Source organism: Bufo bufo, chromosome 6, assembly GCF_905171765.1.
Source record: "Bufo bufo chromosome 6, aBufBuf1.1, whole genome shotgun sequence".
NCBI lineage: Eukaryota > Metazoa > Chordata > Amphibia > Anura > Bufonidae > Bufo > Bufo bufo.
Window position 1 is genome coordinate 175017872 of NC_053394.1, and position 17951 is coordinate 175035822.

Below are 17951 nucleotides of genomic sequence, written 5' to 3' on the forward strand. Positions count from 1 at the left end.
GAATCTGATCTGAATAATTCAGGCCTTCTCTGAGATGTTGAGACTTTAGTCTCTGGAGACCTCTGTAGTGGAGAGGTGCAGGGAAAATTGCTTGGATTGAAGCAGAAAGTAACCCTACGATGCGAGTGAGTTTTCATAAAGATATTAGTTCTTTGGACAGTATAGCACAAATTTCTTTGCGAAACGTATGCAACTTCCGAGTTGGAAGGCTTAAAGGGCTTCTGTCACCCCACTAAACTGTTTAGTTTTTTTGTTGTTACTTTTAATCCCTATACTGCGATTTATGCATACATACTGTAATTAATCATTTTGGTTCTGCAGATTATGTTAAAAACGTACTTTTAAAATATGCAAATTACCTTGCTACCAGCAAGTAGGGCGGCTACTTGCTGGTAGCAGCCGCATCCTCCTATCCTAAAGACGCCCCCTCCGCATGTTGATTGACAGGTCCAGCGGACGGGATCTCTCTCTGCTGGCCCTGTCTGATATCAAGATCTCGCGCCTGCGCCGTACCTGTCTTCAATCGGCGCAGGCGCACTGAGAGGCGGACGCTCGCTCGGCGGCTCCATCCTCAATGCGCCTGCGTCGATGACGTCACATCTACACCCGGCGCAGGCGCATTGAGGAAGGAGCGCCGAGCGAGCGTCCCCCTTCTCAATGCGCCTGCACCGGGTGTAGATGTGACGTCATCGGCGCAGGCGCATTGAGGATGGAGCGGCCGAGCGAGCGTCCGCCTCTCAGTGCGCCTGCGCCGACTGAAGACAGGTACGGGGCAGGCGCCAGATTTTGAATGTAAACAGGGCCAGCAGAGAGAGATCCCGTCCGCTGGCCCTGTCAATCAACATGCGGAGGGGGCGTCTTTAGGATAGGAGGATGCGGCTGCTACCAGCAAGTAGCCACCCTACTTGCTGGTAGCAAGGTAATTTGCATATTTTAAAAGTACGTTTTTAACATAATCTGCTGAACCAAAATGATTAATTACAGTATGTATGCATAAATCGCAGTATAGGGATTAAAAGTAACCAAAAAAAAAAAAAAAATGTTTAGTGGGGTGATATAAGCCCTTTAATAGGTCTAATTGAGTATTTATAAGGAATCCTAAGAATTCCAGTTCTTTTGAAGGAATCAAAACTGATTTCTTGTGCTTTATAAGGAAACCCAAATCTGTAAGGAGAGTTATGTCCTATGTAGGTGTTGTTAAATAAGTTTGAGGGAAGAAGCCATGATCAATATATCGTCCAGATATATGATCAGTCGAACCCCTCGACTTCTGAGAAGTGCCACCACAGGCTTCATCATTTTGGTGAAGCACAATGGGGCCGAAGAAAGGCCGAAAGGGAGGCAAGTAAATTGCCATTTTTGGTCCTTCCATAGAAACTGGAGAAAATGGTGGAAAGAAGGGTGAATAGAGACAGTAAGATATGCATCTTTTAAGTCTATCTTCACTAACCAGTCGTTGTGAAGTAGAAGGTCCCGTAGAAGATGGATACCTTCCATCTTGAAATGTTGAAATGTAAGGAAATTGTTGAGATTTCGTAAATTTATCACCGGTCTGTGACCGCCATCTTTTTTCTTGACCAGGAATATGTTGCTTATAAAACCTGGTGTTCGGTATGGGACAGGAATTATTGCTTGTGTTTTAAATAATTCCTCTATTTCTGTTTGAACCAGTCTATTTTGGAAAAACGTATCTGGTGAGGCAGATGTATGTGTATTGGATTTGTAATGAAATCCAGTTGATATCTCATTACAGTATTGAGTACCCAGTCATCGGATGTTATCTTGGACCAGACGTGGGAAAAATATTGGATCCTGCCCCCTAGTGGTATCATAGATAGATGAGAAACCTTAAGGCTTACCTGTGGGAGGGCGCGATCTGGGAAATCCTCTGTTACCACGTACTCTACAAGGTCTTCCTCTGGTTGGGAAGAATGGGGGAGGCTGGTAGGGTGTTGTTTGGTATTGAACCCTCTCTTGAGGCACGTTGGGGCCTTTGTTGTATGAATGGGGGACTTGAGTCCGGCCGGGAAAGCGGTCCTTTTCTCTTCCAGCCTTTCCAAAAACACGAGGATTAAAAATCCTTTTAAGAGATGTCTGGGCTTTGTCAAGGGAATTAAAAAGCCCTACATATTTATTGAGATCTTTTGAAAAAGAATCTCCAAATAAAACACCCTCACTTGAAGGATCTGGGTCATTATGTGCCAGGTGGACTAGCTGTGGATCTAGGCGCATCAATACAGACTTACGCCTTTCAGAGGATATTGCTGCATTGGTATTCCATAGAATACACATAGCTCTCTGTGCCCAGCTACGTAACACTTCTGTGTTAACTGGTTCACCAGTAGATGTAGATTGTTCTGCCATATTCATTATTTTGGTCAGTGGACCTAATAAATCCAATAATTTATCTTGGATAGATTTGAAAGGTCTATCTATCCCTTTTTTGGGTGATTTCCTGTTTTCAATAAATACTTAGAGAGGGCTGGATCAATATCTGGCGTAACGGCTGCTTTAGAAGGTAAAGTCGGGCGAGGGCACTCCGCCCTAAGTTTGTTGCGATCAACCTTATCCAGAGGTTTATTTACTAGGGATGCAACATACTTTGCTACTTGGGGTAGCGGAGCCCAATCCCCTTATCTGGGGTGTTTCATTTGGCTTGGTGTAAAAAAAGGGTAAACCCATAGTATCTAATATAACTGAACCAGAATTTTCTGGTATAGGGGATTCTTCATCCAAACAATCATATTCAGCCTCCTCACTATCATAAGCATATTCCGTATCTGAGGAATTAGACGCTGCGGATGATTCCTGGCTAGAGTAATCAACATATGAATCCGGCTTATTGCATCTAGAAGATGTATGTGCCCGCTTAAGACATTCTTCCTCTGGAGCTGAGGGTCTAGAACGTGAGGGGAGAGATTGTTTGGTTGGACCACCGTGGTGAGACGGGGTCTTAGAAATATTTATACTTTCTCCTGCCATATATTTAGTAGGAGAGTCATCATTGTCCGTAATTTGATGCTTCCGGGTGGACTTCCCGGGTCTGTGTGTGGTCGAATCGTCTGCTGACCAAAATTGGTCGGAAGGCGTCGAAGGATGGATGTTGGGTTCAGAGACCTGTTTAGCTTTTGACATCGCCCTGGCCACAGATTTATTGATATCATCGTTAAGCGATGATATAGCCGATCCAAGGGCCTGTTTTATAGACTTGTCAACTAACTCTTTAATAGCGTTAACTGAAATTCCTTCAAATGCAGGTGTATATACAGGGAGTGCAGAATTATTAGGCAAGTTGTATTTTTGAGGATTAATTTTATTATTGAACAACAACCATGTTCTCAATGAACCCAAAAAACTCATTAATATCAAAGCTGAATATTTTTGGAAGTAGTTTTTAGTTTGTTTTTAGTTTTAGCTATTTTAGGGGGATATCTGTGTGTGCAGGTGACTATTACTGTGCATAATTATTAGGCAACTTAACAAAAAACAAATATATACCCATTTCAATTATTTATTTTTACCAGTGAAACCAATATAACATCTCAACATTCACAAATATACATTTCTGACATTCAAAAACAAAACAAAAACAAATCAGTGACCAATATAGCCACCTTTCTTTGCAAGGACACTCAAAAGCCTGCCATCCATGGATTCTGTCAGTGTTTTGATCTGTTCACCATCAACATTGAGTGCAGCAGCAACCACAGCCTCCCAGACACTGTTCAGAGAGGTGTACTGTTTTCCCTCCTTGTAAATCTCACATTTGATGATGGACCACAGGTTCTCAATGGGGTTCAGATCAGGTGAACAAGGAGGCCATGTCATTAGATTTTCTTCTTTTATACCCTTTCTTGCCAGCCACGCTGTGGAGTACTTGGACGCGTGTGATGGAGCATTGTCCTGCATGAAAATCATGTTTTTCTTGAAGGATGCAGACTTCTTCCTGTACCACTGCTTGAAGAAGGTGTCTTCCAGAAACTGGCAGTAGGACTGGGAGTTGAGCTTGACTCCATCCTCAACCCGAAAAGGCCCCACAAGCTCATCTTTGATGATACCAGCCCAAACCAGTACTCCACCTCCACCTTGCTGGCGTCTGAGTCGGACTGGAGCTCTCTGCCCTTTACCAATCCAGCCACGGGCCCATCCATCTGGCCCATCAAGACTCACTCTCATTTCATCAGTCCATAAAACCTTAGAAAAATCAGTCTTGAGATATTTCTTGGCCCAGTCTTGACGTTTCAGCTTGTGTGTCTTGTTCAGTGGTGGTCGTCTTTCAGCCTTTCTTACCTTGGCCATGTCTCTGAGTATTGCACACCTTGTGCTTTTGGGCACTCCAGTGATGTTGCAGCTCTGAAATATGGTCAAACTGGTGGCAAGTGGCATCTTGGCAGCTGCACGCTTGACTTTTCTCAGTTCATGGGCAGTTATTTTGCGCCTTGGTTTTTCCACACGCTTCTTGCGACCCTGTTGACTATTTTGAATGAAACGCTTGATTGTTCGATGATCACGCTTCAGAAGCTTTGCAATTTTAAGAGTGCTGCATCCCTCTGCAAGAAATCTCACTATTTTTGACTTTTCTGAGCCTGTCAAGTCCTTCTTTTGACCCATTTTGCCAAAGGAAAGGAAGTTGCCTAATAATTATGCACACCTGATATAGGGTGTTGATGTCATTAGACCACACCCCTTCTCATTACAGAGATGCACATCACCTAATATGCTTAATTGGTAGTAGGCTTTCGAGCCTATACAGCTTGGAGTAAGACAACATGCATAAAGAGGATGATGTGGTCAAAATACTCATTTGCCTAATAATTCTGTACAGGGTGTATTTCCTGCTCCATCCTCGTTTCCACACCCTCATCAGACATGTTCTGAAGAGGTGTGTATATATAGTGTTAATTATATATATATTAATGAGGTAAATTATATCTATTATAAGTATATAATGAATATTTTTTATATATATGAGGTAAATAATTAAGAACCCTAATCTAATAAGAGTTAAAAATCAACCCTTATGTTGTATTTAACACTAAATAGTAGTTATAGTAGGAGTATTACTATTAGGGTGCTCTAGGTGGCAGGCTAGGATAGGGCTAGATAGTTATGTTTCTCCTGTCAGAATGTTCGGCGTCTGACAGGAGAGAAAGAGGAGTACAAATATACATATATGAGAGGACACAGTTTTGTACTTATCTGTCTTCTAAAGAGCAATAAAGAAAGAGGTGGAGCTACGCAGCACAGAAGTTTATATAGACTAAGGATCAAACCGTGATTGGATGCCTCAGCTCCTCATTTGAATATCTGTTTCTATGCAGAATCTGATATGTACACATACATTTTTGTTTTCTCTTTTAAAGTGTCCTATTATATTTGTATATTAATATTGCTATTTGAGCATTAAAGAAGGTTAATGCAATGATACAAGCCTCCCGTCTGCCATAAAATTGTAGATTATTAGAATTGAGATAACAGTATGAGCTTGTTTGTCCCTTTGATAGGCCTGAATAAAGATGCCATCAGTGTAATGTGTGATGCTTTAATTGAGCCACTCACCCACTTCCCTCTCTGGTGACAGTAAAGGCTGTATTACACCTGTAGATAGGGCAGGTGATTGTCGGTAAGGGAAGCGTTCTTTCCCGACAATCGCCTGCTCGTTAGCGGAGGAAACCGCTGCTATTACGTGCAGCGATCTCCTCCTCAGCATAGGGAGGAGTGATCGCTAATGCCATCTCTGTTCCCCATAGTGATCACTGGTTGCCAGCAGCAGATAGTGATTACACAGCACGATCTGCTGCCAGCAAACAATGATTTTTAAACCTGTTGACAGATTCCATTTGCCCGATGAACGAGCGTTTGCTTGTTTATCGGATAATAGGCAGTAGTATTACACTGCCAGATTATCGCTAAGCTGAATTCACACTTCAGTTATTTTGTCAGCTATTTCCATCAGTTATTGTGAGCCAAAACCAGTAGTGAAGCCTCCTCAGAGACCAGGTGTAAGGCCCCTTTCACACGAGCGAGTTTTCCACGCGGTTGCAATGCGTGACGTGAACGCATAGCACCCGCACTGAATCCTGACCCATTCACTTCAATGGGTCTGTGTAAATGAGCGTGTTTTTTTCACGCATCAGTTCTGCATTGCGTGAAAAACGCTGCATGTTCTATATTCTACGTTTTTCACGCAGCCCTGGCCCCATAGAAGTGAGTGGGGCTTCATTGAAAAATGCATTGCATCCGGAAGCAAGTGCGGATACAATGCGTTTTTCATTGATCATTGCTAAAAGATGTTGTTTGTTTTTTATCACGTGCGTGAAAAACACATCAAAACGCATTGCACCCGCGCGGAAAAAACTGAACGCAATCGCAGACAAAACTGACTGAATTTGCTTGCAAAATAGTGCGAGTTTCACTGAACGCACCCTGAACGCATGCAGACCTAATCCGTCACGCTCGTGTGAAAGAGGCCTAATGTAAAGACCTGCATCTGTGCTGTGTTTTTGACCCGCATCTGGTATTAGCTCACAATAACTGGTGTGAACCCAGCCTATTGAGCATTCCTACGAACGCTCTTTAGTTCAATGGTCTGACTGGGAAAGTCAAGCAAGGAAGAGCCAGGGCAGGAAGTAGAATACATGGAGTGACTTCAGAAAATGATGCAAATACAAGTCTTGTTTCCATCCCATCAGAGCCTCTGGGCAGTACTGCGCACGAGCCGTTGTGTGAACGAGGGTGGGCGGGAGATTTATCTTACTGGAGTAAAATAGAACTGACTTAGTTGCCCATAGCAACCAGATTCCACCTTTCATTTGCCAAAGGAGATGTCAAAAATGAAAGGTGGAATCTGAGAGTCAGACCGCCACCAATCTAATATTGATGGTCTATCCTAAGGCTAGGCTATCAATTTGTGTCATTAAGTGAATAATTATTAGAGAAAAAAGTGGTAATAAATGGCAATCATGCCCCCACTACAAAATTAGATAGTTAAAGAGGCTTTCAGGCATCAGGACATTGATGGCCGATCCTCAGGAGAACTAAGAAACAGTTAGGGGATGAGGGAATAGGGTGCATAGATTTCACCTTATAAAATGTGTTCAGAATCCGCTTCCTGAAGCACTGAGGTGATGTACCCGCTGCTTAAGAGACTCCTCCCTCCCCTTTGATTGAAAGGGCCAGACATCTTGATTGGGCCTATCAATCTTGCTCCGAGTATTGTCACAAGCTCAGGGAATCTGCTGTTGCTACCTGAGCAGGGCAAATACCAACTGTGCATGCACAGCCAGTTCTACTCTACACCAGTATGATAAATCTCCACCAGGGTGCTCGCACAAGAAGACAGGGAAAGGCAAGATGACATATGCAATGCTTGAGCCTGTCAATTAACATTCATAGGGAAGGGTTGGGGGGTGAAGGGGTGGCTCTTATGTGCACCGAACTCTCTCGGTGAGTAGGACTACCAATTTGCATAAACGTTAAAACTTTAATTTCTGCAGAACGGAGGCCCCAATGTACTATATAAAGACAGCGTTTTCTTCAGGTGAGCTAAGAAAATTTGCTTGTGGCCATGCTCCTGATGATTGACCCCCTTTTCATTTTTATACTAATGTAATATCTTTAAAAACAGGAAATGGAACAAGATGTAAGCACAGCTGATCTAATGCCAGTGTGTCATGAAGAAACTCCTGGACCTTGTAGTCCACAGCCATCGATAGGCCAGGAACCAAGTAATGCAGAGGTTTTCTCTAAACTCATTGACATTGAAAGCAAAATTGATTTTATAATTGCCAAAAAGAACTTTCTGTCTCCCTATGTTATGGATTGAAGACTAGATTCAAGGACACCAGAACATTACTGGTTTTGTATTTAAAGACTGAGGCAATATTTATATTTATATGTTTCTGTTATGTTCAGAAATGTTCTGTTAAAATAACACTATCAAATCAAATATCTTGAAGCTATATATATATATATATATATATATATATATATATATATTGGTATAAGCAAATTTACTTTACAGCTAATGGAGTAGAATTTACAAGGTAAGTTGCTTTTAATTCAATGTAAACACTTCGAAAACATGAACTTAAAGTGTTTAGCTGCCTAAATGTACAAATTTATTTTTTTAAACTACATAAAATATGACAAAACCTTAAAAATGCATGAAAACTATTATTATAATATTTTTTTTTTATCCTCTCAGGGAAAGAAGATCCTTATATAATTTAATGTAATCAACTTAATTTATCCAGTTGCTCCTGAGAAATTGGTTTTAGTTTGCACTTTCTAATGATAATATCTATTCTAATTGTTATAAATGGCTCTGCTGTGGTTAATGAGTCCTAAAGCGCATCGCTACACTACAGTGTGTGGACCAGATGTTTCACCCACTGTGATATTTCTGTGGCTTGGTCAACAACTAAATGGTTCTGTCTACTTGTAGGACCGTATCTGTAATTACTTTTTTTCCTCTTGACGCTGAAATGACTATTAAAAATCACTAAAACTAAAGTCTGGACTCCAGACACCATGAATGATTGCAGCTTTGGCATGATTTCTAGAGATTTCTTTGACCCCAAAGTTGTGGCCACCAAGGCTATAGAAGGAAGCCCGAGCTGGCCATGATAACATAAGAGTTAGGCCCCATTCACACGTCTGCAATTTCTTTCCGCATTTTGCGGAATGGAATTGCGGACCCATTCATTTCTATGGGGCCGTACAATGTTTGGCCCGGCTCCGGAAATGCGGACCTGCACTTCCAGGTTCGCATTTCCGTTCCCGAAAAAAATAGAACATGTCCTATTCTGCAATTGCGGACAAGAATAGGCATATTCTCAGTGCCGGCAATGTGCGGTCCGCAAAATGCGGACCGCACATTGCCACTGTCCGTGTTTTGCGAATCCGCAAAACACGTTACGGATGTGTGAATGGAGCCTTATGTGGGAGTATGTATAGGAAATAATCCAACTACTGATCCAACTGGCACTACTGATGACCACAGAATTTTGTCTGTAAGATGGATAAAGAGTGTAGTCACCAATACTGGAAGTCATTGCCAGCTGGGTAGAGGCAGGCATCCTGCCATCTATGTAATTATATTAACAAAAATGCCGTAGCTACTCGGGAGCAGCTGATCAGCAAGGGGGTGGGGTGTCGCAACCCCACTGATTAGATACACTGCGCAACAATGATTTTGCTACTGAGAGAAAAATATGTGATTTATACCAAAATGAGCGCGCTGATTCCAAATATGAACTCAGAATTTGCCTGACACGTCTAGATTTTAACCCTTTAACCCCTTAAGGACTCGGCCCTATTTCACCTTAAGGACTTGGCCATTTTTTGCAAATCTGACCACTGTCACTTTAAGTGCTGATAACTTTAAAACGCTTTGACTTACCCAGGCCGTTCTGAGATTGTTTTTTCGTCACATATTGTACTTCATGACACTGCTAAAATTGGGTCAAAAAAGTTAATTTTTTTGCATAAAAAAATACAATTTTTACCGCAAATTTTGAAAAATTAGCAAATTTCAAAGTTTCAGTTTCTCTACCTCTGTAATACATAGTAATACCCCCAAAAATTGTGATGACTTTACATTCCCCATATGTCTACTTCATGTTTGTAGCATTTTGGGAATGATATTTTATTTTTTGGGGATGTTACAAGGCTTAGAAGTTTAGAAGCAAATTTTGAAATTTTCAGAAATCTTCAAAATCCCACTTTTTATGGACCAGTTCAGGTTTGAAGTCATATTGTGAGGCTTAGATAATAGAAACCTCCCAAAAATGACCCCATTCTAGAAACTACACCCCTCAAGATATTCAAAACTGTTTTTTCAAACTTTATTAACTCTTTAGGTCTTCCACAAGAGTTAATGGCAGATGGAGAAACAATTTTGAAATTTATATTTTTTGGAAAATTTTCCAATATAATCAATTTTTTCCAGTAGTAAAACAAGGGTTAACTGCCTAACAAAACTCAAAATGGGTTGCCCCGATTCTGTAGTTTGCAGAAACACCCCATATGTGGTCGTAAACTACTGTTTGGCCGAACGGGAGCACATAGAAGGAGGGGAACACCATATGGGTTTTGGAAGGCAGATTTTGCAGGACTGGTTTTGTTTATACCATGTCCCATTTGAAGCCCCCTGTTGCACCCCTAGAATAGAAATTTCAAAAAAGTGACTCCATCTAAGAAAGTACACCCCTCAAGGTATTCAAAACTGGGTTTACAAACTTTGTTAACCCTTTAGGTGTTCCACAAGAGTTGATGGCAGATGGAGAAACAATTTTGAAATTTCTATTTTTTGGAAAATTTTCCAATATAATCAATTTTTTCCAGGAGTAAAACAAGGGTTAACTGCCAAACAAAACTCAAAATGGGTTGCCCCGATTCTGTAGTTTGCAGAAACACGCCATATGTGGTCGTAAACTACTGTTTGGCCGAACGGGAGCACATAGAAGGAGGGGAACACCATATGGGTTTTGGAAGGCAGATTTTGCAGGACTGGTTTTGTTTATACCATGTCCCATTTGAAGCCCCCTGTTGCACCCCTAGAATAGAAATTTCAAAAAAGTGACTCCATCTAAGAAAGTACACCCCTCAAGGTATTCAAAACTGGGTTTACAAACTTTGTTAACCCTTTAGTTGTTCCACAAGAGTTGATGGCAGATGGAGAAACAATTTTGAAATTTCTATTTTTTGGAAAATTTTCCAATATAATCAATTTTTTCCAGGAGTAAAACAAGGGTTAACTGCCAAACAAAACTCAAAATGGGTTGCCCCGATTCTGTAGTTTGCAGAAACACCCCATATGTGGTCGTAAACTACTGTTTGGCCGAACGGGAGCACATAGAAGGAGGGGAACACCATATGGGTTTTGGAAGGCAGATTTTGCAGGACTGGTTTTGTTTATACCATGTCCCATTTGAAGCCCCCTGTTGCACCCCTAGAATAGAAATTTCAAAAAAGTGACTCCATCTAAGAAAGTACACCCCTCAAGGTATTCAAAACTGGGTTTACAAACTTTGTTAACCCTTTAGGTGTTCCACAAGAGTTGATGGCAGATGGAGAAACAATTTTGAAATTTCTATTTTTTGGAAAATTTTCCAATATAATCAATTTTTTCCAGGAGTAAAACAAGGGTTAACTGCCAAACAAAACTCAAAATGGGTTGCCCTGATTCTGTAGTTTGCAGAAACACCCCATATGTGGTCGTAAACTACTGTTTGGCCGAACGGGAGCACATAGAAGGAGGGGAACACCATATGGGTTTTGGAAGGCAGATTTTGCAGGACTGGTTTTGTTTATACCATGTCCCATTTGAAGCCCCCTGTTGCACCCCTAGAATAGAAATTTCAAAAAAGTGACTCCATCTAAGAAAGTACACCCCTCAAGGTATTCAAAACTGGGTTTACAAACTTTGTTAACCCTTTAGGTGTTCCACAAGAGTTGATGGCAGATGGAGAAACAATTTTGAAATTTCTATTTTTTGGAAAATTTTCCTATATAATCAATTTTTTCCAGGAGTAAAACAAGGGTTAACTGCCAAACAAAACTCAAAATGGGTTGCCCCGATGCTGTAGTTTGCAGAAACACCCCATATGTGGTCGTAAACTACTATTTGGCTAAACGGCAGGACATAGAAGAAGGGGAAAGTCATGGTTTTTGGAAGGCAGATTTTGCTGGACTGGTTTATTTACACCATGTACCCTTTGAAGCCCCCTGATGCACCCCTAGAGTAGAAACTCCACAAAAGTGACCCCATCTAGGAAACTACGGGATAAGGTGGTTGTTGTTTTGGGACTATTTTAGGGGTAAATATGATTTTTGGTTGCTCTATATTACTCTTTTTTGAGGCAATGTAACAAAAAAAAAATTCTAAAATTGTTTCTACATTCGCTATTTAGTTTTGTGGAACACCTAAAGGGTTAACATAGTTTGTAAAGTAACTTTTGAATACCTTGAGGGGTGTAGTTTCTTAGATGGGGTCACTTTTTTGGAGTTTCTAGTCTAGGCTACATCAGGGGGGGCTTCTAATGGGACATGGTGTCAAAAAAAAAACTGTCTATCAAAATCTGCCTTCTAGAAACCATATGGAGTTCCCTTCGTTCTATGCCCTGCCGTGCGGCTATATAGCCATTTACGACCACATATGGGGTGTTTCTGCAAACTACAGAATCAGGGCCATAAATATTGAGTTTTGTTTGGCGGTTAACCCTTGCTTTATTACCGGCAAAAAGGATTCAAATGGAAATTTTGCCCAAAAATGGGTGTTTTGGCACCGTTTTTATTTTATATTTTTAACACCGTTCATCCGAGGCGTTTGGGCAAAAGTTATTTTTATAGCGACGACTTTTACGCACGCGACGATGCCCAATATGTATGGTTCTCAGACTTTGGAGACACTAAGCAGGCATCCTAAAAACTGCGGCCCTCCAGATGTTGTAAAACTACAATTCCCACCATGCCCTGCTGATGGCTGTAGGTTGTCTGGGCATGCTGGGAGTTATAGTTTTACAACATCTGGAGGGCCGCAGTTTGAGGATGCCTGCACTAAAACTAATATTTTTTGGGGAAAAAAAAAATGTTTCCGTGTCTCCAAAGTCTGAGAGCCATAGTTTTTTATGTTCTCTAGTGGACTGTTGGGGATTATAAAAATTTAGTACTCCATGGAAGTGTGATACTCCCTGAAGCAATCGATAACGCAGAGGCCCGGATGATCGGGGCAAGTGTCGCACTGAGTGGTGGTGTCCTTCCGTATCCCCCTCCTGCGACACACTCTGCACTTTTTTTGGGTTCGTCCCTTCTTTCCAGTATGGGGGACCACACCTGGAAAGTGTTGGCCAGGGACGATCCGGGCGCCTCCAATTCCCGAGGTACTCCGGCCTGCTCTTTCCCGGTCCGAAAAGATCAGGTCCTTGAGGACTGCCTCATAGAATAGGAGGAATGTCCCTGTGCTGCCAGCGCTTCGGGATAGTACAAAAGAGTTGTACATGGCAACCTGCACCAAGTAGACCGCAACTTTTTTGTACCATGCCCGGGTTTTGCGCATGGCGTTATATGGCTTGAGGACTTGATCCGAGAGATCAACTCCTCCCATATACCGATTGTAGGCGACGATACAATCGGGCTTGAGGACCGTTGCCGCGGTACCTCGCACAGGGACAGGGGTGGTGCTGTTACCGTGGATTGTGGACAGCATAAGGACATCCCTCTTGTCCTTATACCTGACCAGCAACAGGTTTCCACTGGTAAGTGCACGGGTCTCAGCCCTGGGGATAGGTACCTGGAGGGGGTAGGCAGGGAGGCCGCGTTGATTTTTCCGCACGGTCCCACAAGCGAACGTGGATCTGGCGGCAAGGGACATGAACAAGGGAATGCTGGTATAAAAGTTGTCCACGTACAAGTGGTAACCCTTATCCAGCAGTGGGTACATAAGGTCCCACACGAGTTTCCCGGTAACACCCAGAGTGGGGGGACATTCTGGGGGTTGAATCCGGGAATCTCGCCCCTCGTACACACGAAATTTGTAAGTGTACCCTGAGGTACTCTCACAAATTTTGTATAGCTTCACGCCATACCTCGCCCGCTTTGTGGGAATATATTGGCGGAAACTGAGTCTCCCCTTGAACGCAACGAGAGACTCATCAACCGCGACCTCCCTTCCAGGTACGTAGGCCTGCTGAAATGTGGCCCCAAAGTGATCGATGACCGGCCGTATCTTGTACAGCCGGTCATAGGCAGGATCACTTCGGGGGGGACATGCTGCATTATCGGAATAATGCAGACATTTCCGGATGGCCTCAAACCGGGGACGTGTCATGACCATACTGTACAGTGGGGTCTGGTATAGGACGTCCCCACTCCAGTATTGCCTGACACTGGGTTTTTGGACTAGACCCATATGCAGCACGAGGCCCCAAAATGTCCTCATCTCGGCTGCACTGACCGGCGTCCAGCCACCGGGTCTAGCCAAAAATGAGCCTGGGTTTTGAGCGACGAACTCTTGGGCGTACAGATTCGTCTGCTCCACCATCAGATTCACCAGTGGGTTACTGGTGGGGGGGGGGGCAAGTGGCAGGGGGGGATCTGGGGTCTGATGGATGGATCAAAGAAAGTTTGGAAATAAAAGTGTTTTGTTTTGTTTTTTTCCTAACTAACTTTTCCCTTCTTTCCCTGCCTAACGGTGCCTCTCCCTCACTGACCCTAACCTACCTGGGTGGCGATGGGTGCAGGAGGGTGATGGATGCCGATTGTGGGGACACAGGAGCTCGTTCTGGACGGTGCTGCACGGTCAGGGTGCTGGACAGGAAGAGGAGGGGAGAGAGGAGCGCAGGAAGTTTGAATCTCGCGCCTCTCTCCCCTGCACCAATCAGCACCCTGGACAGCAGCATTCAGCACCAGGGCCAGCACCGCCTCTTCAAATCCTCGGACTGCGATAGGTGGTGTATAATTACGCCACCGATCGCAGTCTTTTTCCGGTTCATCGGGTCACAGGACACCCGAATGGACCGGAAACGCAGAAAACCGCAGGTCTGAATTGACCTGCGGTTTTCTGCGATCGTCGATGCGGGGGGGTCAAATGACCCCCCCCTGCATTGTTACGGGATGCCGGCTGAATGATTTCAGCCGAAATCCCGTTCCGATTAACCCCTGGGGCGCCGGAATGCCGATTTCAAGTTAGGACGTACCGGTACGCCCTGAGTCCTTAAGGACTCGGGAAATAGGGCGTACCGATACGCCCTGCGTCCTTAAGGGGTTAAGGACCCTGGGATTTTCCATTTTTGCATTTTCGTTTTTCACTCTCCGCCTTCCCATAGTCCTAACTTTTTTATTTTTCCATTCACATAGCCTTATGAGGGCTTATTTTTTGCGGGACGTTTTAGTTTCTAATGGCACCATTTACGTTTGCATACCATGTAGTAGGAAGCAGGGAAAAATTCCAAATGGGGTAGAATTGGGAAAAACCGCAATTCTGAAAGTTTTTTTTTTTTTTTTACACTGTACACTATGCGGTAAACTTGACCTGTTATCTTCATTCCCCAGGTCAGTACGGATACAACGATACCACACTTGTATAATTTTTCTTGCGTTTTAATACTGAAAAAAATATTAAAACCTTTGAGGAAAATATTTTTTTTTTATAACCATATTCTGACCCCTATTACTTTTTTGTAGTTATGTGTACGGGGCTGTGTGAGAGCTCATGTTTTGCGGGACGATCTGTTATTTTCAGTGATACCAATTTGAAGTGTGTGCGACTTTTTTTTATCACTTTTTATAAAAAAAATTATTGGGTAGTTGAAGTGACAACAAATGGCAAATTGGCTGTTTTTATTTTTTTTCCTGTTAAGCCATTTGCAGTATGCCATTAATATTATTATATTTTAATAGTTTGGGCATTTTCGCACGCGGCGATGCTCATGGTGTTTATTTTTTTATTGTTTAAGTATTTTTATTTTTATTTTAAGGAAAGGGGGGTGATTTGAACTTTTATTTTTTTATATTTGCAAAAACTTTTTTTTAACTTTTTTTAAGTCACCTTGTGTGACAATAACTGGCAATCATTAGATTGCCTATTGTGTTTATTGATGTCTATATAGACACCATTGAACACTTAATTTGCACTATACCAATACAATGCTGCCACCTAGTGGCCTGTATTGTTATAGTCATCTAATAGGCACCGAAGCCTGCTTGAGGCTTCAGCCTATTAGATCAATGTAACAGGTTCCCCGATCTCAGCAGGGGAACGCTGTTACCGGAGCAGAAGTGCGCGACTTCCGCTTCTGGACTGCGCAGATGCCGTGGTCACATTTGACCACGGCATCTGAAAGGGGAAATGTATGCGATTAGCCTTATGGCTGATCGCATACATGTGCCGCGGGTCTCTGCTATTTAAAATAGCAGAAATCCGGCGGCTGTGGCGCCCGCTGCAGATGCGAGTGGGCTCCATGTTTGGGGACATGTACGGCCGAGGTCCTTAAAGGGTTAAGTACATGCAAAGCCTAATCAGTTATAATATTAATGCATTATATTGGAGATATTCCAATGGACATGTCCAGACCTGTTCGGACGCACTCAGGCTGATGTCAGCAGTAAGTATATAAGGCAAGCTGGACAGATTTTGATAAAGTGATCTGTTATAGTGCTATCAGTTTTGAAACTTAAGATGGAGAAATGCAAATGTCTTAACGATCTAGACAATTTCTGCTACATATGTGGTAAATACACTACTTATGATCAGCGCAAGAATCTGACAAAGTGAGTGTGTCTTGATGCTTGGGATGCATTTGTGCTAGTAGTGCAGAACTTCCTTGGGAACAGACGAGCTGCAAACTATGCTGAATTACCGTATTTTTCACCCCATCTTATGGGGCGAATGCTGCCATTTTTACTCTGCTAACACTGATACATCGCCAGCCGCGATGCTGCACAGTGTGGCCTGCGATGTATCAGCGGGGAGGGAGGAGGGGATGGAGGATGGCAACTCGTGGCGGGGCCCAGTGCAATCTCTCTACTCTATTACACCGGGCCCCGCTCACTCCAGTATTCATATGTAAAGTGTGGCCAATCCATTTGTAAAGTGTGGCCATTAATGAAATAGGAGGAGCATGCGCGTGAGGAAGTGAGTGACCGGCCAGCCTGCAGTGCCTGCTAGTATGGGAGTTTCATAGTGAGTAGTGGATTGCGCTACCTTGCCTACACTTTACATATGGATTGGCCACACTTTACATATGAATACTGGTGTGAGCGGGGCCCTGCGTAATAGAGTACAGTGACTGCACCGGGCCCCGCTGCAATTTCAGCACCAGTTGCCGGCCTCCACCTCTTGTACTGGGGTCACTATTTACACAGGGACACTGGTATGGGGGGGATCTGTGGATGACACTATAGCATAAGATGCTAAATGTGTCATCCATAGATCCCCCCATAACAGTGTCATTAACAGATCCCCCCATAACAGTGTAATCCACAGATCCCCCCGTGTCAGCACGGTTGCTCAGTAGTTAGCATTGGTGCCTTGCAGCACTGGGGTCCTAGGTTTGAATCCGACCAAGGACAACATCTGGATGGAGTTTGTATATTCTCCCTGTGTTTGCGTGGGTTTCCTCCGGGTTCTCCAGTTTCCTCCCACACTCCAATGACATACTGATAGGGACCTTAGATTGTCAGCCCCATTGGGGACAGTTGGATGCTAATGTCTGTAAAGCGCTGCGGAATATAGTAGCGCTATATAAGTGCATAAAATAAATAAATAAATCCACAGATGCCCCCATAACAGTGCCATCCACAGATGCCCCCATAACAGTGCCATCCACAGATCCCCCCAAAACAGTGCTATCAACAGATCCCCTCATAACAGTGCTCTCCACAGATCCCCAAAACAGTGTAATCCACAGTTCCCCCATAACAGTGTCAACCACAGATCCCCCATAACAGTGTCATCCACAGACCACCATTAGTTCAAAACCCACCAAAAGCACACCTTTCGGATAAAAAAAATTTTTTCTTATTTTTCTCCTCAAAAACCTAGGTGCGTCTTATAGGGCGAAACATACGGTAGTAGACTTTTTCCCACTCAATTTGGGACACGTAAGTGACGAACATGGAGAGCAGTTCCATAAAGATATTTCTACAATGGAGAACAGGCTCCTGGAATCCCAACATGATGGGGGACTACTGCTGGTTTTTGCAACGGAGAAATATGACCGTTCACAAACGCAAAAGCAGATGCCTGAAGCACTTTTGGCAGTACTGGGCCTTGCTCAAGTAATACTTTTAAACTGAAAAACTAGACTTTTTGAAATTTTGTTATTCCATTACATCTTCATACACTGTTTACTACGCAAACTTTGATGTAGATCAGGTAATTGTTGGAGTAAAACTTGTTCTGTTCAAAATTATTCAATGCTTTCCAAGTGCTTAATTCATTTAGGCAT

The 17951-nt window shown here is 43.0% G+C and overlaps 1 protein-coding gene across 1 annotated transcript in view; it reads left to right on the forward strand.

The window, feature by feature from the left end:
* Positions 1–7735, forward strand: part of LOC121005607 — a 99347-nt gene extending 91612 nt beyond the window's left edge. The window contains exons 14-15 of the mRNA XM_040438382.1: positions 7497–7540; positions 7628–7735. Of these exons, the coding sequence (XP_040294316.1) occupies positions 7497–7540; positions 7628–7646 (63 nt within the window). The 3' untranslated portion in view covers positions 7647–7735. The remainder of the gene's footprint in view (positions 1–7496; positions 7541–7627) is intronic.
* Positions 7736–17951: the final 10216 nt, after the last annotated feature.